Source organism: Procambarus clarkii, chromosome 44 (genome assembly GCF_040958095.1).
Source record: "Procambarus clarkii isolate CNS0578487 chromosome 44, FALCON_Pclarkii_2.0, whole genome shotgun sequence".
Lineage (NCBI taxonomy): Eukaryota > Metazoa > Arthropoda > Malacostraca > Decapoda > Cambaridae > Procambarus > Procambarus clarkii.
This window is the reverse complement of record NC_091193.1, coordinates 11,437,786-11,462,795: the sequence shown is the minus strand read 5'-3', so window position 1 is coordinate 11,462,795 and position 25,010 is coordinate 11,437,786. Positions and strand designations below refer to the sequence as shown.

At 49.2% G+C, this 25,010-nt stretch overlaps 1 protein-coding gene across 1 annotated transcript; it reads right to left on the bottom strand.

Annotated features, from left to right (window-relative positions):
• Positions 1–15,853: 15,853 nt before the first annotated feature.
• On the bottom strand, positions 15,854–19,429 carry LOC123745124 (putative per-hexamer repeat protein 5). Its single transcript, XM_069300422.1, has one exon. It carries the CDS (start codon positions 19,427–19,429, stop codon positions 15,854–15,856), a length of 3,576 nt encoding a protein of 1,191 aa, XP_069156523.1.
• Between the last annotated feature and the right edge of the window lie 5,581 nt (positions 19,430–25,010).

Genomic DNA, 25,010 nt, shown 5'->3' with positions numbered 1-25,010 from the left:
CCCACAGTTACATCCCCTCCCCCCTCCACACCACCCACTGTTTCCTGGCTCCTTCCCCACACTCCACAACCGCGTGCCCACACCCCACGGCTAGCAATACAGCAACCCATTCCCCCACTATTCCCCCCTCTCCGGAACCTCTATCCCTCTCCGTCCACACCCTCCATGACCCACGCCCACCCAACTGCGCCCTTCCCCCACGCCTTCCTCGCGTTGGTTCCATGACCTAATCCCCCGCCCACACGCCTATGTCCTCCCGTGCCCTACAGTTCCATGACATATACGCCCACGCCCACACGCCTATATCCTCCCCCCCCACGCCCCACAGTTCCGTGACCCACGCCCCACCTGTTCATACATCAACTTTACGAGGAAATTAATGTTCACCTCAGGTCATAAATTCATTATCGAGAGTCTTGATATATCAAAGCTTCCATTGTTAGCTTTATGGGCAAGCTCTCGGCTCTGTGGTCGAGCAAGGATAGCTAGTTGGTGCCAGGCAAAGGTGGGTCAAGGTGGGATAGTGAGGGGGGGATAGGGCTCGAGAGGCAATGATGGGTCATGGGGGGGGGGTGGTGGCGGTCAAGGTGGGTTAATGGTGGGGTGAAGATGGGCTAGGCTTTGGTCAAGGAGGGATAGTGGTGTGTCAGGGAGGGTCAAGGAAGGCTAGAGACCGGTCAAGGAAGGCTAGAGGGAGGTCAAGGAAGACTAGAGGCAGGTCAAGGAAGACTAGAGGCAGGTCAAGGAAGACTAGAGGCAGGTCAAGGAAGACTAGAGGCAGGTCAAGGAAGACTAGAGGCAGGTCAAGGAAGACTAGAGACAGGTCAAGGAAGACTAGAGGGAGGTCAAGGAAGACTAGAGGCAGATCAAGGAAGACTAGAGACAGGTCAAGGAAGACTAGAGGCAGGTCAAGGAAGACTAGAGGCAGGTCAAGGAAGACTAGAGGCAGGTCAAGGAAGACTAGAGGCAGGTCAAGGAAGACTAGAGGCAGGTCAAGGAAGACTAGAGGCAGGTCAAGGAAGACTAGAGGCAGGTCAAGGAAGACTAGAGGCAGGTCAAGGAAGACTAGAGGCAGGTCAAGCAGAGAGCAGTGTTGAGTAGAACAGGTTAATCAGCACTTGGGTCCCCACAAGACTTGTATTTCAGACTGACAGTATATGCACGTATATATATATATATATATATATATATATATATATATATATATATATATATCTTTCCTTTTAAGCTGACCAAAGAAAGATGACACTTTCAAGTTTTTCAAGATGACACATGAGAGTACTTGAGTATAACAGGCCAGCAGTCCGGGTCGGCCCCAGTCCCATCCTTTAAGAAATATCGGAATCTATAGCGACCCCCTTTGCAATTTTTGAGGCCTAACATCAGGAAATTGTTTTCCGTAGAGTTTAGCTGTTGTTCAGTGCTTCGTAACATTAAATTTTCCGAGAGGGTGAAAACAAGAGGAAGGAGAGGGGAGGGGAGAAAGATGCTGGGGGCTGGGGGGTGACGGGGGATGCTTAAGGAGCAGGAAAGTGAGAGGCGGGAGACAGACGAAGAGAGAAGGCAAGAGGGGAGGGAGGGAAGATGAGAAGAGTGGGCGTCAAGGGAGGGAGAGATTGGAGGAGAAGAGAGAGAGGTGGGAGGAGAAAGGAGAAAGGGGGAGGGAGGGCGGAGAGAAGAGAGAGAGACTATAATTATAACAATAAATAACATAAATAATCATTATAATAATCAACAGTTGAACAGAATTATATGAAACAAAAAAACACAGCAGACCTGATTAAAAAGACTCCGAGGCAGAATACAGGTTTCTATTATAATTCCTGGCCTTTAACCCCAGACAAATTCCCCCCTCCCCCCCCCCCCTTCCCTTCCCTTCCCTTCCCTTCCCCTACCCAATCCCTCCCCCCCCCTCCTCCCCCCTCTCTCTCTCTCCCCCCCCCTCCTCCCCCCTCTCTCTCCCCCCCCCCAATCGCTTCTGCAGATGCACTGTTGATCGTCTAATATTTAGTTATTCCCCCCTGGCAACAGGCAGTTTCTTTTAATTAAAGTCGGGAGTGTCATGTAGCGTTTTGGATCGCCGTCAGGCCTGGTGCTCTCCTCTGACCTCTGCACACTCGTCACAGCCAAGTGCGGTTTGCATTGCCAGTCAAACACACAAAAAAAATATATATATATATATAAAAAAAATTATGTTCCAGTGCACACAGAGACCTTTTACCTCCGTCCTTGCTACTTTCTAACTGCTTTTCTCGTTTGAGAAGACGTGAAAATTTATGTTTTTTTTTTCTGGGGAAGGGGGGGGGGGGTTAGCGCACTGGTTTATATTTTTGGAATATATATATATATATATATAATATATATAATATATAATACCTTGCATAATAAAGTGTACATCATAATAAAAAAAAAGGGGGTGGTAGGAGAAGTGAACACTCTTTCGTATTCAGAGTTAAATGTCAAGTTTTTCCCTGAGTGCTCTGTGTTCCCTTCTCTGAGGCTGTGGGTCCCTATAATTGCACCAGTGGTGGTACCCCCCTATATATATATATATATATATATATATATATATATATATATATATATATATATATATATATATATAATATTGCAATATTAGATTGCAATAAAATAAAACAAAATAAAACAAAACATACATAAAAATAATAGGGGTGGTAGGGGAAGAAAAGATTAAAGTATTCAGTGAGAATCCACAAGATCTTCTCTGAATGCTCTTTGTTTTCTTCTTCGAGGATGTGGGTCCCTGCAATTGCACTAGAGGTGGTACCCCTAATATATATATATATATATATATATATATATATATATATATATATATATATATATATATATATATATATATATATATATATATATATATATATATATATATATATATATATATATATATATATATATATATATATTATGAAGGCTAAACGACGATGACGTCTCGGAGACAAGTAAGGTAATTCATAGGTGCAAACTGGAAGCCAATAGGACATCATAACGCCTACGAACGGATATGAGGGCATAAGAGGACGGAGTGGAATGAATTGTACCTATACTACTGGGACCACAGGGAATCGAGCTCCGACCCTGCAAGAAGCGAGGTCGTCGCTATACCGACAAATCTATGTGGATACGACGACCGGTGGGACGGATTATTCACATTCTCCAGATTCACCGACGTGCTATTTTCGTTTCGAAATTAAAAACAAAAATCTTTGATATTTCGCTATTTGTTCAAATAGTTTTAACCAAATTAAACCAAACCTAACCTTACATGCCCTAAGTTAATCTAATACCACTAAAGCCTAACCTAACCTAACATACCCTTATCTAACCTAACCACATCTACCCTTATCTAACCTAACCACATCTACCCTTATCTAACCTAACCACATCTACCCTTATCTAACCTAACCACATCTACCCTAACCTGATACAGCCTAACCTAATAGTGTAATAATATATATATACATATATATAATATATATATATATATATATATATATATATATATATATATATATATATATATATATATATATATATATATATATATATATATATATATATATATATATATAACCGAAGGGCATCTGTACTGTACGCCAAGGTCTGTGTACGTGAGCAGGTGTTTATGATATATGCCAAGGTCTGTATACATGAACAGGTGTGTATGATATAAGCCAGGGTCTGTATACGAGGTCTCTGCGGAGAAAGCAGTGCCTGTATAAGGCGTCTGTATGATATGTGGCAGTGTCTGTATGAGAGAACCTGTATGAAATGGCAGGGTCTGTATACGAGTCTGATATAGAAAGGTCCGAAAGAATTGAGTGTCTGATATAGCGGGGTTTGTATATTAGGGGAAAGGTTGGGAGGGGGGTATTTATATAGCAGAGAGGGAGAGGGTCTATTTATATAGCGGAGAGGGAGAGAGGGGGTCTATTTATATAGCAGAAAGGGAGAGAGAGAGGGTCTATTTATATAGCGGAGAGGGAGAGAGGGGGTCTATTTATATAGCAGAGAAGGAGAAAGAGGGTTTATTTATATAGCAGAGAGGGAGAGAGGGTCTATTTATATAGCAGAGAGGTAGAGAGGAGGTCTATTTATAACAGAGTGGAAGAGAGGGGTCTAGAAGTGAAGGACGACAGGTGTGAGAAATGATACAGACAGATGTGGGTAGGAAAGACAGATGTGGGGGTGGGGAGAGAGAGAGAGAGGGGTGGAGGGGGGAGACAATAGGAGAGTGGTTAAAGCATTAGCACCAGGGCCTGATAAGGGAAAAAAATAAAATATTTAACATACGTTCCTTGTTTGTTGTACTGTGGGACGCCCACTATAGCCTTTAAAACCCGGGGCAACGTTTTGTAATTTCTTTAATAAGGGTATTTGTCTAGGAACATTCAATCACATAAGTTATTGCACTCGACTGACACAATAAATAACATACTGAGTCTGTAAGGGGCTTTAGAACCCCCCCCCCCTAATTGTTCGGATTAAAAATTATCCTTATTGGCCGGTAGGGTAAGGGTCATAATTAGCTACAACGACAGGCGCTGTAGTAGATATACCATGTGGCTGGTGCGGGCCTTCTGATTATTATTGTGGGGCTGATGTCAGTAGATCATTAATATACACGATGCTAAGTCCATGGTTGGTGGGGTAATTCGCCCCTCTCTCTGCACCAGCCGTGTTTGGCTGCCGTGTGGTCTCTTGTGTATTGTGGTTGGTTTTGTGTGTGTGGCTTCGTTTTGTGGGTGGCTTGGTTTTGTGTGTGTGGCTTTGTTTTGTGGGTGGCTTGGTTTTGTGTGTGTGGCTTTGTTTTGTGTGTGTGGCTTCGTTTTGTGGGTGGCTTGGTTTTGTGTGTGTGGCTTCGTTTTGTGGGTGGCTTGGTTTTGTGTGTGTGGCTTCGTTTTGTGGGTGGCTTGGTTTTGTGTGTGTGGCTTTGTTTTGTGTGTGTGGCTTCGTTTTGTGGGTGGCTTGGTTTTGTGTGTGTGGCTTTGTTTTGTGTGTGTGGCTTCGTTTTGTGGGTGGCTTTGTTTTGTGTGTGTGGCTTCGTTTTGTGGGTGGCTTGGTTTTGTGTGTGTGGCTTTGTTTTGTGTGTGTGGCTTCGTTTTGTGGGTGGCTTTGTTTTGTGTGTGTGGCTTTGTTTTGTGTGTGTGGCTTTGTTTTGTGGGTGGCTTTGTTTTGTGTGTGTGGCTTCGTTTTGTGGGTGGCTTTGTTTTGTGTGTGTGGCTTTGTTGTGTGTGTGTGGCTTTGTTTTGTGTGTGTGGCTTTGTTTTGTGTGTGTGGCTTTGTTTTGTGTGTGTGGCTTTGTTTTGTGTGTGGCTTTGTTTTGTGTGTGTGGCTTTGTTTTGTGGGTGGCTTTTGGGTTTGTGGGTGTTCTTTTTTTTGGGTGTTTTTGTTTGTCGAGTTTTCATCTGTGTTTTTTTTTTTTTTTGCTTTGCTCTTTGTTGTTGTATATACTTTAGTTGTTGGGTAAAACCTTGTTTTTTGGTGGGAGTACATATAATTCTGTTCTTGGGTGTTTGTTTTGTATGTTTTCTAGTGTATTCGTTCATTATTATTGTGGGGATAAGTGTGTGTGTGTGTGTGTGTGTTTGTGTGTGTGTGTGTGTGTGTGTGTGTGTGTGTGTGTGTGTGTGTGTGTGTGTGTGTGTGTGTGTGTGTGTGTGTGTGTGTGTGTGTGTGTGTGTACTCACCTAATTTTACTCACCTATTTGTGCTTGCGGGGGTAGAGCTTTGGCTCTTTGGTCCCGCCTCTCAACCGTCAATCAACTGGTGTACAGATTCCTGAGCCTACTGGGCTCTATCATAACTACATTTGAAACTGTGTATGGAGTCAGCCTCCACCACATCACTGCCTAATGCATTCCATCAGTTAACTACTCTGACACTGAAAAAGTTCCTTCTAACGTCCCTGTGGCTCATGTGGGTACTCAGTTTCCACCTGTGTCCCCTTGTTCGCGTCCCACCAGTGTTGAATAGTTTATCTTTGTTTACCCGGTCGATTCCCCCTGAGGATTTTGTAGGTTGTGATCATGTCTCCCCCTACTCTTCTGTCTTCCAGTGTCGTAAGGTGCATTTTCCGCAGCCTTTCCTCGTAACTCATGCCTCTTAGTTCTGGGACTAGTCTAGTGGCATACCTTTGGACTTTTTCCAGCTTCGTCTTGTGCTTGACAAGGTACGGGCTCCATGCTGGGGCCGCATACTCCAGGATTGGTCTTACATATGTGGTGTACAAGATTCTGAATGATTCCTTACACAGGTCCCTGAACGCTGTTCTGATGTTAGCCAGTCTCGCATATGCCGCACATGTGTGTGCATGTGTGTGTGTGTGTATGTGTGTGAGGTGGGGGGGGGGGATTAGGATGAGGTGGTAATTCTTCACATATTTTTCAGCATACATGGATGTCTATAGAAGAATACTGTGCAGCATTCACATATATATACACATTGTGATGTTTTGACACATGTTTTGGTCTTATGTTTGAGGGTCTTTATTATAGGTCATGACGTGGTGTACATGCTGGTGAAAAAAATGGGGTGGGTGTGGGAGGAGGCTGGGGGGAGCGGGGGGGAGGGGAGTGGAGGTGGGCTAGGACATGGGTTGGCTGGTGGGTTGAGGTAGGTGTGCTCAGAGGCGAGTAGGGGTAGGGCTTATTGTGGATATACCAGGCTGTGGGCAGAGGTGGTAGGTGGAGGCAGGTGATGGGGGTCTAGGTGGAGGTGGGTGTGGGTTACGGGTGGGTTGGGAAGGGGGGGGGGAGAGAGGTGGGAGGGGCGGTGTGGGCGTAGGTAAGTTTGGGCGTGTGTCACGACTTTTTCAGAGAGATTTATTTTCCTCCACTTGGATAACAGTCAGGGAGGGGCGCTGACCATCCCTGAGACGCGGGGTCTAGGATATGCTGCTACCAGAGCTTAGGTGTGGGGGCTGGAATAGGTGTGGGTGAAGCAGGTGTGGGGGGCGCAGGTGTAGATGGGGGCTGGTAAAGGTGTTGGTGGGGCTGGTGTAGGTCGGGCAGGTGTAAGTGACAAGTGTCGATGGTGCAGTTATAGGTGAGGCTGGTGAAGTTGTAGGCGGGGCAGGTGTAGGTGGGGCAGGTGTAGGTGGGGCAGGTGTAGGTGAGGCAGGTAGAGGTAGGACAAGGTTCATTTGTGACCGGTGTGTAGGTGACGCAGGTGTATGTTGATCTGATGTAGGTTGAGAAGGTATAAGTGTACAAGTACTGACCTAGTTGTATTTGCTGGGATAAGCCTTGAGTCTTGGGGCACCCACCTCACAACTCTTAATTGACTGGTGTATAGTTCCCACAGCCTATAGGAGAGGAAGCCACTCACTAACGTGCGTAATAAGCCACTGAAAACAGTGGCTTATTACGCCACTGTTTCAAATCCCCCAGAAAGTTGGAAGACGCCTAATAGAGCCCCAATATACAAAAAAAGGGTGACAGGCAGGAGGCACTAAACTACAGGCCGTGTTCTTAATTTCAATATGGTGTCTGCCTCCATTATGTCAATCTCAACGCAGACCATTTGTTCTCTACTCACACTGACAAAAAAAACCTAATGATCTTCTCCAACACCTTACATGGTATTGAAATTAAGAACACCGGCTTGTAATTTAGTGCCTCCTGCCTGTCACCTTTTTTGAATATCGGGACTATATTAGCCGTCTTCCAACTTTTTGGTAGGTCTCCTATTTCCAGTGGTTTATTTTACACGATAGTGAGTGGCATATAAAGTCCTTCTGCACCCTTGTTTAGTATCCATGGTGAGATTCTGTCCGACCCTGATAGCCTTTGTCACGTCCGGTACTAGCCGATAGTACCTAGTACTGGTACTAGGTACTATCGGCTGCTTGGGTATCACAACGTTCCTTAGTTCAGGGCTTCTCATTGTTTTAATGTGAAGACCTCCTGGAATTTCTTGTTGAGTTCTTCACACACCTTGTCATTCTCTGTGTATCTGTCCTCTCATTTTCTTAGTTTCATCACCTGTTCTCTCAAAGTTGTCCCCCCCCCCCTCGATGAGGTCATGCAGCAATTTTGGTTGGGTCTTGGCTTTATTTACTATATCATTCTCATACAGACTCTCTGCTTCTCTTCTCACTCTGAGGTACTTATTTCTGGCTCTCTGGTATCTCCCTCTCCTCTCTCCTCTGTTATTTCTAGAGTTTCCGCATGCCCTTGTACTTAGTTGTCTTCCTTTCTTACATGCCTAATTGAGCCACGGATTCACATTTTGCTTTAATTTTTATTGGGGCGAAGGGGGGGGGGAGCCAGGATAAACATATTTTCTACCTCCTGAAACTTTTAGTTGATGTAGTCTGAGTGTGTGTGTGTGTGTGTGTGTGTGTGTGTGTGTGTGTGTGTGTGTGTGTGTGTGTGTGTGTGTGTGTGTGTGTGTGTGTGTATGGGGGTTGGTGGGTGGGTATGCCTGTGTGTTTAATTATTTAAGTTTAATTACCCAAGTGTAGTTACAGGATAAGAGCGCTACTGGTCGTGTCCCGTCTTCTCAGTACTCTGTGGCCTATAACGTTTTGAATCTATATTTAGGGTTTTGGCCTCCACCACCTTCTTCCTTAACATGTTCAAACCGTGTGTGTGTGTGTGTGTGTGTGTGTGTGTGTGTGTGTGTGTGTGTGTGTGTGTGTGTGTGTGTGTGTGTGTGTGTGTGTGTGTGTGTGGTGTGTGTGTGTGTGTGTGTGTGTGTGTGTGTGTGCTTACCTAGTTGTACTCACCTAGTTGTGCTTGCGGGGGTTGAGCTCTGGCTCTTTGGTCCCGCCTCTCAACCGTCAATCAACAGGTGTACAGCTCCTGAGCCTATTGGGCTCTATCATATCTACACTTGAAACTGTGTATGGAATCAACCTCCACCACATCACTTCCTAATGCATTCCATTTGTCAACCACTCTGACACTAAAAAAGTTCTTTCTAATATCTCTGTGGCTCATTTGGGAACTCAGTTTCCACCTGTGTCCCCTAGTGCGTGTGCCCCGTGTGTTAAATAGCCTGTCCTTATCAACCCTGTCGATTCCCTTGAGAATCTTGAATGTGATGATCATGTCCCCCCAAACTTTTCTGTCTTCCAACGAAGTGAGGTTTAATTCCCGTAGTCTCTCCTCGTAGCTCATACCTCTCAGCTCGGGTACTAGTCTGGTGGCAAATCTTTGAACCTTTTCCAGTTTAGTCTTATGCTTGACTAGACTTGGACTCCATGCTGGAGCCGCATACTCCAGGATTGGTGTGACATATGTGGTATATAATGTTCTGAAAGATTCCTTACACAAGTTTCTAAAGGCCGTTCTTATGTTGGTCAACCTGGCATATGCCGCTGATGTTATCCTCTTGATATGAGCATCAGGGGATAGGTCTGGCGTGATATCAACCCCCAGGTCTTTCTCTCTCTCTCTGAGAGAGACGGGTGTGTTCGTCCGTGTGCGCGCGCGGGTGCGCGTGTAAGCATGGAACGTGTGTGCCAAGTATGTGAATCTTGTGTATGCTCACTTATGTATATACAAACGTATACCTCCATACATTGATTATTATCACAACTTGTAATACCATTAATACATTTAAGCAAAGTTTCAACACTTCAGAGCAAACTATCCAAACTAATTAATAATTTACTACATAAACTTTCCCAAATACAGACAAACGTTAACAAATGATGAATTTTTTTTTCAGAAAAGATTATCATATATGATAAAATATAAAATATAGGTGACTGGAGATCATCAGATAAATAAAGAGAGACATGAATCATGAGGCATCATTATAGACCCGTGTCCGAGCCTCTACACCTGTTGCAGGTCAGCCAAAAGTCGTGCACGGCGGATAATCAAATGCAAATTAAACATTGATAGTCAACGTGTATTGGTCTTCAGTTGCCCAAATGGCCTTGTTATAGATGCATTAGCCTCGTTACATGCGCTAATTACCACCGAGAGAGAGAGAGAGAGAGAGAGAGAGAGAGAGAGAGAGAGAGAGAGAGAGAGAGAGAGAGAGAGAGAGAGAGAGAGAGAGAGAGAGAGAGAGAGAGAGAGGGAGAGAGAGAGAGAGAGAGAGAGAGAGGGAGAGAGAGAGAGAGGGAGAGAGAGAGAGAGAGAGAGAGAGAGAGAGAGAGAGAGAGAGAGAGAGAGAGAGAGAGAGAGAGAGAGAGAGAGAGAGAGAGAGAGAGAGAGAGAGAGAGGGAGAGAGAGAGAGAGAGAGAGAGAGAGAGAGAGAGAGAGAGAGAGAGAGAGAGAGAGAGAGAGAGAGAGAGAGAGAGAGAGAGAGAGAGAGAGAGAGAGAGAGAGAGAGAGAGAGAGAGAGAGAGAGAGAGAGAGAGAGAGAGAGAGCCTGGCAACGACTTCATTGTTAACATGAACCCGTAATAAGGAAGAAATAGATGGTGCTCAACCAGTAGTAAAGGTGATAATGGCCATCACATTGATGGTAATAGCAAATATAATAATTAACAAATGTATTATTATTGATGATCGTAGACCCGGATGGGTTTCCAGAGGAGAAGGATTGGACGTGATGAGATGTTCTCAAAGCTCCAGTAACCTGGCCAGACGAGAGTCCCGTAACTTTCCAGCTGGGGTCCATCCTTTCGTGGTTGAGAAAGCTTGATGAATCAAACCACTTGCCTTGAAGTAAAGAAAGAAAGGTGTCAGGATAAAGCACTAAACCAGTATAATCATTGCACTTGGAAGGGATGTGAGCAGCTGAGAGCTGGGATATGAGGAGAGGTGAGGTGGAGAAACGCTGCACAACCACTTCAATCATCAAGAAGCGAAAGTGACAAATTTCCCTCTTAAGATTGGTGACAAATCCTCATAAGTGTTTGTCATTTAGGTCGCTGAGCCAACCATAGGAAGATGATTAGTGATGCAACTACCCGCCAAACACACACCGAAACTACGACGTTGGTACAACGTTCGAACAAGTTTTAACACCTAACCAGTTATAACAACCAATATAGCAAGTTGTAACAACGTTCTAATACGTCATAAACACGTTAAGCCAAGATGTAACAACTTTATTACAAGTTGTAACAAGCGGAAAATAAAAACAGTTTCGGTTTGTGTTTCCAGGGTAGTGAGTAGGGAAGATGGTTACAGTGAAGACAGTGAGTAATCAAGATGGCTATAGTGAACATAGAGAAAGGGAAAATGTATACATACAGCGGAGAGGTGTGAAGATGAGAGGGGGACAGGGATGAAGATGAGGGGAGACCGGGGGGGGGGGGGCAGGAGAAAAAAGAGGGAACAAGATAGACAAGGGAGACAGAAATATAGACTCGGGCAATACCGGAACTCCCCCTTCCCTAGTGGGTGTATTTATCTAATTATATTCACCCAGTTGTGCTTGCGAGGGTGGAACTCTGCTCTTTCGGTCCGCCTCTCACCTGTCAATCAATCAACTGTTACTAACTATTAACTAATCCCCCCCCCCACACACACACAAGAAGCAGCCTGTAACAGCTGTCTAACTCCCAGGTACCTATTTACTGCTAGGTAACAGGCGCATCAGGATGAAAGAAACTTTGCCCTTTTGTTTCTGCCTGGTACGGGAATCGAACCCGTGCCACAAGCTTATGTGTCCTGCGCGCTCTCCACTCAGCTACCAGACCTCCCCCCCCTGGTAGTGTATGTGTGTGTGTGTGTGTGTGTGTGTGTGTGTGTGTGTGTGCATATGTTCCATTGAATATGACTGCATATTCCGTCTTGATTATTTTCCTGTTTAGGGCTTCCATCCCACTAACTAGTTAATGCTCTTTCATCTTGTTTTACTTCGAAGAGGACTTCTCTGAAAGTTATTTGTTCAAGGTTGACGAATGTCAGCACAAAATCTAACTGCGTATGTATTATGCATATGCATTATACCTATTACAATTTACTCAACGTTTCGAGCCTTCAAGGTTCATTTCTCACGTGAGCAACCACAAGACCTGAGGAAGCTTCTGAATATATATAAAAACGGTCGGTTGCACACAAAATTATGTCAGGTATTGAAGTAAATAGAAGCAAGAATATTAGGAGGAAGTGAGAGGGTGGGCCAGGGGGGAAACGAGCAGTACTTAGCACATAGTTTTGTCAGGTAATAGATAGCTCAGGGGCCAGATTCACGTAGCTGTTACGCAAGTACTTACGAACGTGTACACTCATCAATCTTTGTCGGCTTCATTTACATTTATTAAACAGTTTACAAGCATGAAATCTTGCCAATCAACTGTTGTTATTGCTATAAACAGCCTCCTTTGGCTTCGGAGCTCATTAACTTTTTAATAATTGTAAACAAAACCGCCAAAGATTGAGAAATTATGTACAGGTTCGTAAGTGCTTTCGTAACTGCTTCGTAAATTTGGCCCCCAGGTGACTGTAGTGGGCACTGTGTTTAGGGCAATGTCCTCATCGTTAGCTTGTTTTCTTTCAGGTCTTCCTCTCATGCTCATGGTGGAAGGGAAGGGAACTAGAGGGATAAATCTCCAAGCCATCACGACTATATAGCACTGGGAAGGAGTCAGGATAAGAAGTGGGGATGGGGCGGAGAAAAGGAATGGTGTTCAACCACTTGGACAATCGGGGATTGAAAGCCGACCTGCATGAAGCGAGACCGTCGCTCTACCGTCCAGCCGAAGTGGTTGGGTAAATGATTTTGTTACTTCTTTATGATGTGTTCTGTTTTTTTTATTAAGTAGGGCTTCAAGAATTTGTAATCTTCTAACCTCTTGGGCTTTGTCTAATATTCTGGTGTTTTTATTCAGTAATTCTTTGGTTAGGGTGAGGTCATTTGCTTATCTCATGGGATTTTTAGAGGCTCCTGTTTGGAGGTGACAAGTCACCTCCAAACGCCTTGTGAGCTTGCTCGACGTAATAGCTATATGCATAGATAAAAGGTTAAATCCCTTATGGGGCCAGTTGTTCACATATACCACATACATATAAAATATATATTTGTAGTATACGTACAGAGAGAGAGAGAGAGAGAGAGAGAGAGAGAGAGAGAGAGAGAGAGAGAGAGAGAGAGAGAGAGAGAGAGAGAGAGAGAGAGAGAGAGAGAGAGAGAGAGAGAGAGAGAGAGAGAGAGAGAGAGAGAGAGAGAGAGAGAAATAAAACTAAAAAAAACAATGTCCATGAGTAGGTAACCTGACATCATATTACAATATTGATATAAAAATTACAGCGCATTAAAACGAACCTAATATCTCGGGAACTCCATTTCTAATGTAATTTTCTACCACCAATTTTAGTTAGAAATGTGATGGTCAAAATATAAATGGCGACTAATTCTGCCACCCAGTAATACCCAAACCATCCCTTGACCCTCCTGAGGCACCAGTGAGGTAGCCAGCAGGATTCCAGCCCCACTTTCCCAGCATTTAGGGTGTGAACTCTTGACAACGGGAGAGTAAAAACATTTGCCCTAAAATCCGAGACCGCGTCAGTTCTCCCCTGCAGCAGGCGCTGCTTGGGTGGAGGTGCCGGAAATGTCGTCATCAACATGTGGCTGCACCCTGATATTTTACGGGTTGTCCAGATGTGTGTGTGTGTGTGTGTGTGTGTGTGTGTGTGTGTGTGTGTGTGTGTGTGTGTGTGTGTGTGTGTGTGTGTGTGTGTGTGTGTGCATGTGTGTGTGTGTGTGTGTGTGTGTGTGTGTGTGTGTGTGTGTGTGTGTGTGTGTGTGTGTGTACTCACCTACTTGTGCTTGCGGGGGTTGAGCTCTGGCTCCTTGGTCCCGCCTCTCAACTGTCAATCAACTGGTGTACAGATTCCTGAGTCTACTGGGCTCTATCATATCTACACCTGAAACTGTGTATGGAGTCAGCCTCCACCACATCACTGCCTAATGCATTCCATCTCTCAACCACTCTGACTCTGAAAAAAGTTCTTTCTAATATCTCTGTGGCTAATTTGAGAACTCAGTTTCCATCTTTGTCCCATAGTGCGTGCGCCCCTTGTGTTAAATAGCCTGTCTTTATCTACCCTACCTTAGAGAGAGAGAGAGAGAGAGAGAGAGAGAGAGAGAGAGAGAGAGAGAGAGAGAGAGAGAGAGAGAGAGAGAGAGAGAGAGAGAGAGAGAGAGAGAGAGAGAGAGAGAGAGAGAAAGAAGAAGAAGATAATAGCGTGGCTGAAGATGAACAAACACAGACGTAAAATGGAAGCATTACAACAAGACGAGAGACGAAATCCATTCACGGACAGAAGGCATATTATAAATTCAGAAGAAAACCAATAATAATACAAAAAAGAGGACATAAACTAGATAAGAGAGAAAGAGAGAGAAGAAAAGAGGCAGAGACTCACAGACTGAAGCACCGCAGCGTTTAACATGCTTCACGAGTCTGCTTCCTTTACGATTTAATGGTATTCTGGAGGGCACGATACCGTCTCCAGCACACAGTTTCCCTCGTTACTGATACCATCTCAAGCACACACACACATTGTAAACAAACATAATGAGTGTCATATTAACTCACATTGTTATTATTTATTTCATTATATCTCTATTTTGATCGTCAATTCATTGTCCCTGAAGAGGAGAATGGCAGTTTAAATCAAATAAAAATAAAAGGTTGAGAAATAGAGGCAATTTAAGAATGTGAGAAATAGAAGGGAAGGTAAGCTTGAATATCGCGTTCCTTCCCCATCTCAACCGCCTCTCAACTTTCTCTCTCAAGAGAGAGAGAGAGAGAGAGAGAGAGAGAGAGAGAGAGAGAGAGAGAGAGAAAGAGAGAAAATATTTAAAAATATATAGCTTATTATAATAATTCAAATAATATTCGAAATGTTAGCACCTATGTCATTACCAATAATTATATCAATAGCGTAATAGTTTAATAATGGGTTAAGTTAGAAAATTTAATAATTATTAACGGTGGTAGTTGTCGGAAGCTGTGGCACACCTGCACCATCACAGACACCTGCACCCACCCACACCTGGAACCCCACAACTCGACCCACAACCCCAGACACCTCTCCCCTCTCACACACATCCATACAACATAATTAGCGGATTTGACATAGCCGCAACATTGCATACCTAACACCCAATCAATTATCAACCAACAGCTTCAGCTCAGGTACATTTCACCATTTACAAGACCAAACAGCTCACTCCACACCGAATGCCCCAACCAGTCAACGTGAATACAGGGACTGATTACACTATCTATTCGACTGAGATCCTAATCTAACCTAACCTGACCTCATTTTATTCATGAAGTCAGACAGAGAGAGAGAGAGAGAGAGAGAGAGAGAGAGAGAGAGAGAGAGAGAGAGAGAGAGAGAGAGAGAGAGAGAGAGAGAGAGAGAGAGAGAGAGAGAGAGAGAGAGAGAGAGAGAGAGAGAGAGAGAGAAAGAGACAGACAGGCAGAAAGACAGACAGACAGAAAGTATAAGCAGGAAATTTCCTCAGGGGAGTGTCTCCAAGTTCTGGGTGAGTTTGGTTGAGTTGCTATATTTTGTTCAAGATGTTTTACTGTCAGGCATCCAATTTTCAGCCGTGTAGGATTGACTCAACTATTAACAATGATTCAATCACAGTAGCGACAGTGTGAGTGACGGTGTGGTAGTTGTGTAAAACAAAAAAATATGATAATATGATCCAGCTATAACGCACTCAGTGGGAGGCCGATGAGAACCCCGTCGACGCTCAGGTCCTGGGAGCTCAGCAGCGACCTGAGATCCTGGCTATCCAGAACCCTTGTATAGGACACTCGATGTGGAGGCTGCGTTCCAGGTGTTCATCGGACACCTTCTTGAAGATGGCGCCTGGCTCGATGAGGCGCTCCACGTCGTCCTCGGACATCAAGGCCGAGGACGCCTCACATGCCGGTCTGAGGTCCCTTTCCCTACCCGCCCAATTTCCATTTCCTGGCCCATTTGCCTTTCCCGTCTCCCGGGCCTTTGCCTTCCCAGTCCCATTTACCTCTCCTGCCCCATTTGGTTTCCCAGTCCCACTTGCCTTTCCCGACGCCCGTGTCTTTCCCGCCCCATTTGCCTCTCCTGCCCCATTTGGTTTCCCAGTCCCACTTGGGTTTCCCGACGCTCGTGTCTTTCCCGCCCCATTTGGCTTTCCGGTTCCATTTGCCTTTCCCGACCCCCGTGCCTTTGTCTTTCCCGACCCCCGTGTCTTTGTCTTTCCCGACCCCCGTGTCTTTGTCTTTCCCGACCCCCGTGTCTTTGTCTTTCCCGACCCCAGTGTCTTTCCCGACCCCCGTGTCTTCGTCTTTCGCGGCATCTGTGTCCTTCCCGACCCCCGTGTCTTTGTCTTTCCCGACCCCCGTGTCTTTGTCTTTCCCGACCCCCGTGTCTTCGTCTTTCGCGGCATCTGTGTCTTTCCCGACCCCCGTGTCTTTGTCTTTCCCGACCCCCGTGTCTTCGTCTTTCGCGGCATCTGTGTCTTTCCCGACCCCCGTGTCTTTGTCTTTCCCGACCCCCGTGTCTTCGTCTTTCGCGGCATCTGTGTCTTTCCCGACCCCCGTGTCTTTGTCTTTCCCGACCCCCGTGTCTTTGTCTTTCCCGACCCCCGTGTCTTTGTCTTTCCCGACCCCCGTGTCTTTGTCTTTCCCGACGCCCTTGTCTTTTTCTTTCCCGACGCCCGTGTCTTTCCCGGCGTCCGTGTCTTTCCCAGCGTCCGTGTCTTTGTCTTTCCCGACGCCCTTGTCTTTGTCTTTCCCGGGGCCCGTGTCTTTGTCTTTCCCGGCGCCCTTGTCATTGTCTTTCCCGGCGCCCTTGTCTTTGTCTTTCCCGGCCTCCGTGTCTTTGTCTTTCCCGACGCCCGTGTCTTTCCCGGCGTCCGTGTCTTTGTCTTTTCCGACGCCCTTGTCTTTGTCTTTCCCGGCGTCCGTGTCTTTGTCTTTCCCGGCGCCCTTGTCTTTGTCTTTCCCGACGCCCGTGTCTTTCCCGGCGTCCGTGTCTTTGTCTTTCCCGGCGCCCTTGTCTTTCCCGGCGCCCGTGTCTTTGTCTTTCCCGACGCCCTTGTCTTTGTCTTTCCCGGCGCCCTTGTCTTTGTCTTTCCCGGCCTCCGTGTCTTTGTCTTTCCCGGCCTCCGTGTCTTTGTCTTTCCCGGCCCCCGTGTCTTTGTCTTTCCCGGCCCCCGTGTCTTTCCCGACCCCCGTGTCTTTCCCGACTCCCGTGTCTTTCCCGACCCCCGTGTCTTTCCCGACGCCCGTGTCTTTCCCGACGCCCGAGTCTTTGTCTTTCCCGACCCCCGTGTCTTTCCCGACCCCCGTGTCTTTCCCGACCCCCGTGTCTTTCCCGACGCCCGTGTCTTTCCCGACCCCCGTGTCTTTCCCGACCCCCGTGTCTTTCCCGACCCCCGTGTCTTTCCCGACGCCCGTGTCTTTCCCGACCCCCGTGTCTTTCCCGACGCCCTTTTCTTTCCCGACGCCCGTGTCTTTGTCTTTCCCGACCCCCGTGTCTTTGTCTTTCGCGGCACCTGTGTCTTTCCCGACCCCCGTGTCTTTCCCGACGCCCGTGTCTTTCCCGACCCCCGTGTCTTTCCCGACCCCCGTGTCTTTCCCGACCCCCGTGTCTTTCCCGACCCCCGTGTCTTTCCCGACGCCCGTGTCTTTCCCGACGCCCTTGTCTTTCCCGACGCCCGTGTCTTTGTCTTTCCCGACCCCCGTGTCTTTGTCTTTCGCGGCACCTGTGTCTTTCCCGACCCCCGTGTCTTTGTCTTTCCCGACGCCCTTGTCTTTGTCTTTCCCGACGCCCTTGTCTTTGTCTTTCCCGGCGTCCGTGTCTTTGTCTTTCTCGGCGTCCGTGTCTTTGTCTTTCCCGGCGTCCGTGTCTTTGTCTTTCTCGGCGTCCGTGTCTTTGTCTTTCCCGGTGCCCTTGTCTTTGTCTTTCCCGGCGCCCTTGTCTTTCCCGGCGCCCGTGTCTTTGTCTTTCCCTTTCCCGGCGCCCTTGTCTTTCCCGGCGCCCGTGTCTTTGTCTTTCCCGGCGCCCTTGTCTTTGTCTTTCCCGGCGCCCTTGTCTTTGTCTTTCCCGGCCCCCGTGTCTTTGTCTTTCCCGGCCCCCGTGTCTTTCCCGGCCCCCGTATCTTTCCCGGCCCCCTTGTCTTTCCCGGCCCCCTTGTCTTTCCCGGCGCCCGTGTCTTTCCCGGCCCCCTTGTCTTTCCCGGCCCCCTTGTCTTTCCCGGCGCCCGTGTCTTTCCCGGCGCCCTTGTCTTTCCCGGCGCCCGTGTCTTTCCCGACGCCCTTGTCTTTCCCGACCCCCGTGTCTTTCCCGACCCCCGTGTCTTTCCCGACCCCCGTGTCTTTCCCGACCCCCGTGTCTTTCCCGACCCCCGTGTCTTTCCCGACCCCCGTGTCTTTCCCGACCCCCGTGTCTTTCCCGACCCCCGTGTCTTTCCCGACGCCCGTGTCTTTCCCGACCCCCGTGTCTTTCCCGACGCCCTTTTCTTTCCCGACGCCCGTGTCTTTGTCTTTCCCGACCCCCGTGTCTTTGTCTTTCGCGGCACCTGTGTCTTTCCCGACCCCCGTGTCTTTGTCTTTCCCGACCCCCGTGTCTTTGTCTTTCCCGGCGCCCGTGTCTTTGTCTTTCCCGACCCCCGTGTCTTTGTCTTTCCCGACCCCCGTGTCTTTGTCTTTCGCGGCACCTGTGTCTTTCCCGACCCCCGTGTCTTTGTCTTTCCCGACCCCCGTGTCTTTGTCTTTCCCGACGCCCTTGTCTTTGTCTTTCCCGGCGCCCTTGTCTTTGTCTTTCCCGGCGCCCGTGTCTTTGTCTTTCCCGGCGCCCGTGTCTTTGTCTTTCCCGGCGCCCGTGTCTTTGTCTTTCCCGGCGCCCGTGTCTTTGTCTTTCCCGGCGCCCGTGTCTTTGTCTTTCCCGGCGCCCGTGTCTTTCCCGACCTCCGTGTCTTTCCCGACCCCCGTGTCTTTCCCGACCCCCGTGTCTTTCCCGACCCCCGTGTCTTTCCCGACCCCCGTGTCTTTCCCGACCCCCGTGTCTTTCCCGACCCCCGTGTCTTTCCCGACCCCCGTGTCTTTCCCGACCCCAGTGTCTTTCCCGACCCCAGTGTCTTTCCCGACCCCAGTGTCTTTCCCGACCCCCGTGTCTTTCCCGGCCCCCGTGTCTTTCCCGGCCCCCGTGTCTTTCCCGGCAACCGTGTCCTTCCCGCCGCCCGTGACCTGCCCGCCGCCCGTGTCCTTCCCGCTGCCCGTGTCCATCCCGCCGCCCGTGTCCTTCCCGCCGCCCGTGTCCTTCCCGCCGCCCGTGACCTGCCCGCCGCCCGTGACCTGCCCGCCGCCCGTGTCCTGCCCGCCGCCCGTGACCTGCCCGCCGCCCGTGACCTGCCCGCCGCCCGTGTCCTTCCCGCCGCCCGTGTCCAGCCCGCCGCCCGTGACCTGCCCGCCGACAGCCTCCGGGCGCCCCCACACCAGCGCCGCCACCAACACAACGACGCACAGCTGCACCAGACCCATTGTAATTAACTTTTATTTGTTTTATTAACAAATACAGTTTATTTCGTACAGCAAGTCAGTAAAAAGTGTTTTAAATGATAAGATGTGAGATGGAGGTAGTAGTAGTGTGAGGGATGGTGGTGGTGGTAGTGTGAGGGACGGTGGTGGTGGTAGTGTGAGGGACGGTGGTGGTGGTAGTGTGAGGGATGGTGGTGGTGGTAGTGTGAGGGACGGTGGTGGTTGTAGTGTGAGGGATGGTGGTGGTGGTAGTGTGAGGGACGGTGGTGGTGGTAGTGTGAGGGACGGTGGTGGTTGTAGTGTGAGGGATGGTGGTGGTGGTAGTGTGAGGGACGGTGGTGGTTGTAGTGTGAGGGATGGTGGTGGTGGTAGTGTGAGGGACGGTGGTGGTGGTAGTGTGAGGGACGATGGTGGTGGTAGTGTGAGGGATGGTGGTGGTTGTAGTATCAGGGACGGTGGTGGTGGTAGTGTGAGGGATGGTGGTGGTAGTGTGAGGAGACAGTGGTGGTAGTGTGAGGGACGGTGGTGGTGGTGGTAGTGTGAGGGATGGTGGTGGTAGTGTGAGGAGACAGTGGTGGTAGTGTGAGGGACGGTGGTGGTGGTGGTAGTGTGAGGGATGGTGGTGGTGGTAGTGTGAGGGATGGTGGTGGTGGTAGTGTGAGGGACGGTGGTGGTTGTAGTGTGAGGGATGGTGTGGTGGTAGTGTGAGGGACGGTGGTGGTTGTAGTGTGAGTTACGGTGGTGGTGGTAGTGTGAGGGACGGTGGTGGTGGTAGTGTGAGGGACGGTGGTGATGGTAGTGTGAGGAGACAGTGGTAGTAGTGTGAGGGATGGTGGTAGTGGTAGTGTGAGGAGACAGTGGTGGTAGTGTGAAGAGACAGTGGTGGTAGTGTGAGGGACGGTGATAGTGGTAGTGTGAGGAGACAGTGGTGGTAGTGTGAGGGACGGTGGTAGTGGTAGTGTGAGGAGACAGTGGTGGTAGTGTAAAGAGACAGTGGTGGTAGTGTGAGGGACGGTGGTGGTAGTGTGAGGAGACAGTGGTGGTAGTGTGAGGAGACAGTGGTGGTAGTGTGAGGAGACAGTGGTGGTAGTGTGAGGAGACAGTGGTGGTAGTGTGAGGAGACAGTGGTGGTAGTGTGAGGAGACAGTGGTGGTAGTGTGAGGAGACAGTGGTGGTAGTGTGAGGAGACAGTGGTGGTAGTGTGAGGAGACAGTGGTGGTAGTGTGAGGAGACAGTGGTGGTAGTGTGAGGAGACAGTGGTGGCAGTATATGCGATAGTTGTGGTAATATTGGTCATATAGGAAATGTCAGACCAAAAAAAAAAAAGTAAATATACTAATATCCCGCCTCGACATCCGCAGTGAGTGCTCGATTACACTCCCTGGCGGAGCTCAGAGCCCCGAGGACATCGCGCTCCAGTGAGAGCTCAGAACTGAGGTTCAGGAACCATGGCCACCCAGAACCTCTTCCTAGGGCACTCGACGCGGAAGGCATGTCCCAGGTGATCATCCTCAGACACCTTCTCGAAGGTGGAACCTGGCTTGAGGAGGCGAGTCAGGTCCTCCTCGGATACCAGGCCGGTGGCGGGGGGATCATTTTCCCCCGAGGGGATGAACACCCCACACACCACATCCTCTTGCTGTGAAGCTTTCTCGGGCTTCCCGCCCTCCTGCGCCTTCCCGCCCTCCTGCGCCTTCCCGCCCTCCTGCGCCTTCCCGCCCTCCTGCGCCTTCCCGCCCTCCTGCGCCTTCCCGCCCTCCTGCGCCTTCCCGCCCTCCTGCGCCTTCCCGCCCTCCTGCGCCTTCCCGCCCTCCTGCGCCTTCCCGCCCTCCTGCGCCTTCCCGCCCTCCTGCGCCTTCCCGCCCTCCTGCGCCTTCCCGCCCTCCTGCGCCTTCCCGCCCTCCTGCGCCTTCCCGCCCTCCTGCGCCTTCCCGCCCTCCCCTAACACTACCACCGCCAACACAATGACAAACAAGTGCAACAAACGCATTGGGATTAATGGATTTAGGTTTTATTTATTTAATTTCATTCATCAACAAACTCTATTTTTCTAATGACTGGAAGTCAGATGGAGACAGTGTCAGGGACGGTGGTCGTGGTAATATGAGTGACTGTTGGCGGTGGTAATGAGTGAGGCGGCGGCCATAGCGTGAGGAGCGGCGTACTTCTATCCATTAAAGGAGTCACAGATATAATGAGAAAGAATTGCTTTCCACTGAGAGAAAATTAACTCTGAAAATGTCGTTCCACTGAGAGAAAATTAACTCTGAAAATGTCGCTGACGCCAAAAAAAAACGGAACGAGATGAGTTATGACATTCATACAACCTCATGTGTAGCTTCACAGGCAGCAGGATGGACGCAGACGCACCTTCTCCTTTATAACCGGCGGCTGGAATGACGCAAACGCAGCCTCACATATATCACAGGTGGTCTGGCGGGCGCAGATTCAGCATTGTTTATAAAACAGTCGGCTGGTTATCTTGAGATGATTTCGGGGCTTTAGTGTCCCCGCGGCCCGGTTCTCGACCAGGCCTTCACCCCCAGGAAGCTGCCCGTGACAGCTGACTAACACCCAAGTACCTATTTTTACTGCTAACAGGGGCATAGGGTGAAAGAATCTTTTGCCCATTGTTTCTCGCCGGCGCCCGAGATCGAACCCGGGACCACAGGATCATAAGTCCAGTGTGCTGTCCGCTCGGCCGACCGGCTCCCTGGTTTAACACAGATTCAGCATGCCTTATACAAGAGATGACAGCCTGGCGTAGACACAGAGTACCTTGCATCCTCACGCGTAACGCGACTGACGAAGTAGCAGCAACACACGAACATGATGGGACATGATGGATTTTGTCACCCAAAAGTGCCAGGAAGCTGCACACACGTCTATCCCCGTCCAAAAGAAGAAAAACGAAAAACAACAGAAAAACCCATGGTTCAACCAGGAATGCAAGGTAGCGAAGCAACTGAGTAAAAGAACATGGAGAAACTACAGAAATAACAGAACACCGGAGAGCAGGGAGAGATACCAGAGGGCCAGAAATGAGTACCTCAGAGTGAGGAGGGAAGCAGAGAAACAGTTTGAAAATGATATAGTGAGTAAAGCCAAGACCCAACCAAAGCTGCTCCACAGCCACATCAGGAGGAAAACAGCAGTGAAGGAACAAGTGATGAAGCTGCAAAAAGGGTACAACAGATACACAGAGAATGACAAGGAGGTGTGTGAAGAATTCAACCGGATATTCAATGACCGGAATATGTACTGCAATAATTGTAAACATAAAGAAGACCTCCCACTCGTCCGGCTGGCAGCGGATCTTCATAATTGCAATTAGGAAGTGTAGAGGTGGTGGCACTGTGAGACGCGGTGCTGATTGGAATTGCTGCTGAGGGAATTATTATTGAAAAGCGCCAAGCAATACGGCGGTGGTGGGGGAAGCCACCGCCTTGATTTGGCGGCTGGGTCCCACCAAAAAAAAAGAACATGATAAAATGATCCTGTTATAGCACTTTCAGTGGGCGGTCGATCAGAGCTGAAGAACCCGGTCGGTGCTGTAGAACCCCGTCGACGCTCAGGTCCTGGGAGCTCACCTGCGACCTGGGATCCTGGCCATCCAGAACCTTTGTGTAGGACACTCGACGTGGAGGCTGCGTCCCAGGTGGTCATCGGACACCTTCTCGAAGATGGCGCCTGGCTCGATGAGGCGCTCCACGTCGTCCTCGGACATCAAGGCGGTGGCGGGGGCTTCCCCCTCCACCGTGGGGACGAACACCGCACACACATCATACGAGGGCCGAGCCTCTCTCGTCCTCCCCTTTATGCCTATCCCGCCCTCCGTGTCGTTCTTGCCCCACTTGACTGTCTCGGCCCCCTTGACTGTCTCGGCCCCCTTGCCTGTCTCGGCCCCCTTGCCTGTCTCGGCCCCCTTGCCTGTCTCGCCCCCCTTGCCTGTCTCGCCCCCCTTGCCTGTCTCGGCCCCCTTGCCTGTCTCGGCCCCCTTGCCTGTCTCGGCCCCCTTGCCTGTCTCGGCCCCCTTGCCTGTCTCGCCCTCCTTGCCTGTCTCGTCATACCAAAGTTGTGTTTTGTACCCCCCGCCTCCATCGATCCACCTGCCTATCTTGGCATTCATTGCCTGGCTCTAGTTGGCCCCCCATGCCTGGCCAGCCCCCCATGCCTGGCCAGTCACCCATGCCTGTCTGGCCCCCCATGCCTGTCTGGCCCCCCATGCCTGTCTGGCCCCCCATGCCTGTCTGGCCCCCCATGCCTGTCTGGCCCCCCAAACCTGTCTGGCCCCCCAAACCTGTCTGGCCCCCATGCCCTGTCTCGCCCCCCATGCCTGTCTCGCTCCCATGCCTGTCTCGCTCCCCATGCCTGTCTCGCCCCCCTTGCCTCTCCCGCCCCTCTTGGCTTTCCTGCCCCCCTTGGGACTGTGAAACTGAGTCCCAGGAGCGTGTACAACTCGTTGCTCTGCCCCCCACGTAATGTCCTCGCCCTCCATGTCTTGCCCGCCCTCCATGTCTTGCCCGCCCTCCATGTCTTCATCCCGGAATTTATATCCTATCCCGCCCCCGTTCCCCGACTCCACCTGCGGCACCAGCCCCGCCAACAAGATCCAATTCAAGAATACCAGAAGCAAACAACGCATTGTTTCAACTTTTGATTTTGTTAATATTTTGTATTAAACAAGAACAGTAAGAAGTATCTTTAATTGACGAGAAGTCAGATGGTGGTTAGAATGAGGAAAGGTGGTGGTGAGAGTGGGAGGGATGGTGGTGATAGTGTGAGGGGGACAGGAGTGGTGGTAATTTGAGGGATGGTGGTGCTGGTAGTCTAAAGGATTGTGGTGGTGGTGGTAGCGTTGTAGGGTGAGGGACGGGGTTGTGAGGAGACGGTGGATGAAGGGGGGGGGGGGGGTATGTAGATCACTGGTAGACTACCATTGTAAATCTCAGTGTGATGGTGGTGGTATTGTAATTGAAAGGGGGGTTGGTTGTGGTGTAGGGAACATTGCTAGTTATATCAAGAGGGATGGTGGTGGTTGTAGGGAACATTGCTAGTTATATCGAGAGGGATGGTGGTGGTGTAGGGAACATTGCTAGTTATATCGGGAGGGATGGTGGTGGTTGTAAGGTGTTGCGGTAGAGAGAGAAGCGTTGGTGGCTTCTAGTACTCACCTGATTGATACTCCCCTAGTTGTGCTCCGCCTCTCAACCGTCAATTAACTGGTAGTGTAAAGTACTGGTACTACCCTCTCAGGGTAGTATTATTCAAAGTTTACTCTGGAAGTGTTGTTAGAAGATCTGCAGGTTGAAGGCAGTTGCAACTCAGTCTCTTCTTGATCTGGAATCACCTGCATGTGCTTGGAGGCTGAGCAGAAGAGCCGAAGGCAAAAGTTACATACTGATAATTAGAGAAGTCACAGTAATAATGAGATATAATTGCTTTCCATTAGTGATCATGTCAATAACGCAAAAAAAAAATAAAACACGGAGCGGGATGTGTTATGCCATTCATCCTTGTCGTTATGAAAGACAAAAAAATAATATGATCCCAGAATTCCCGTCGACGCTCAGGTCCTGGGAGC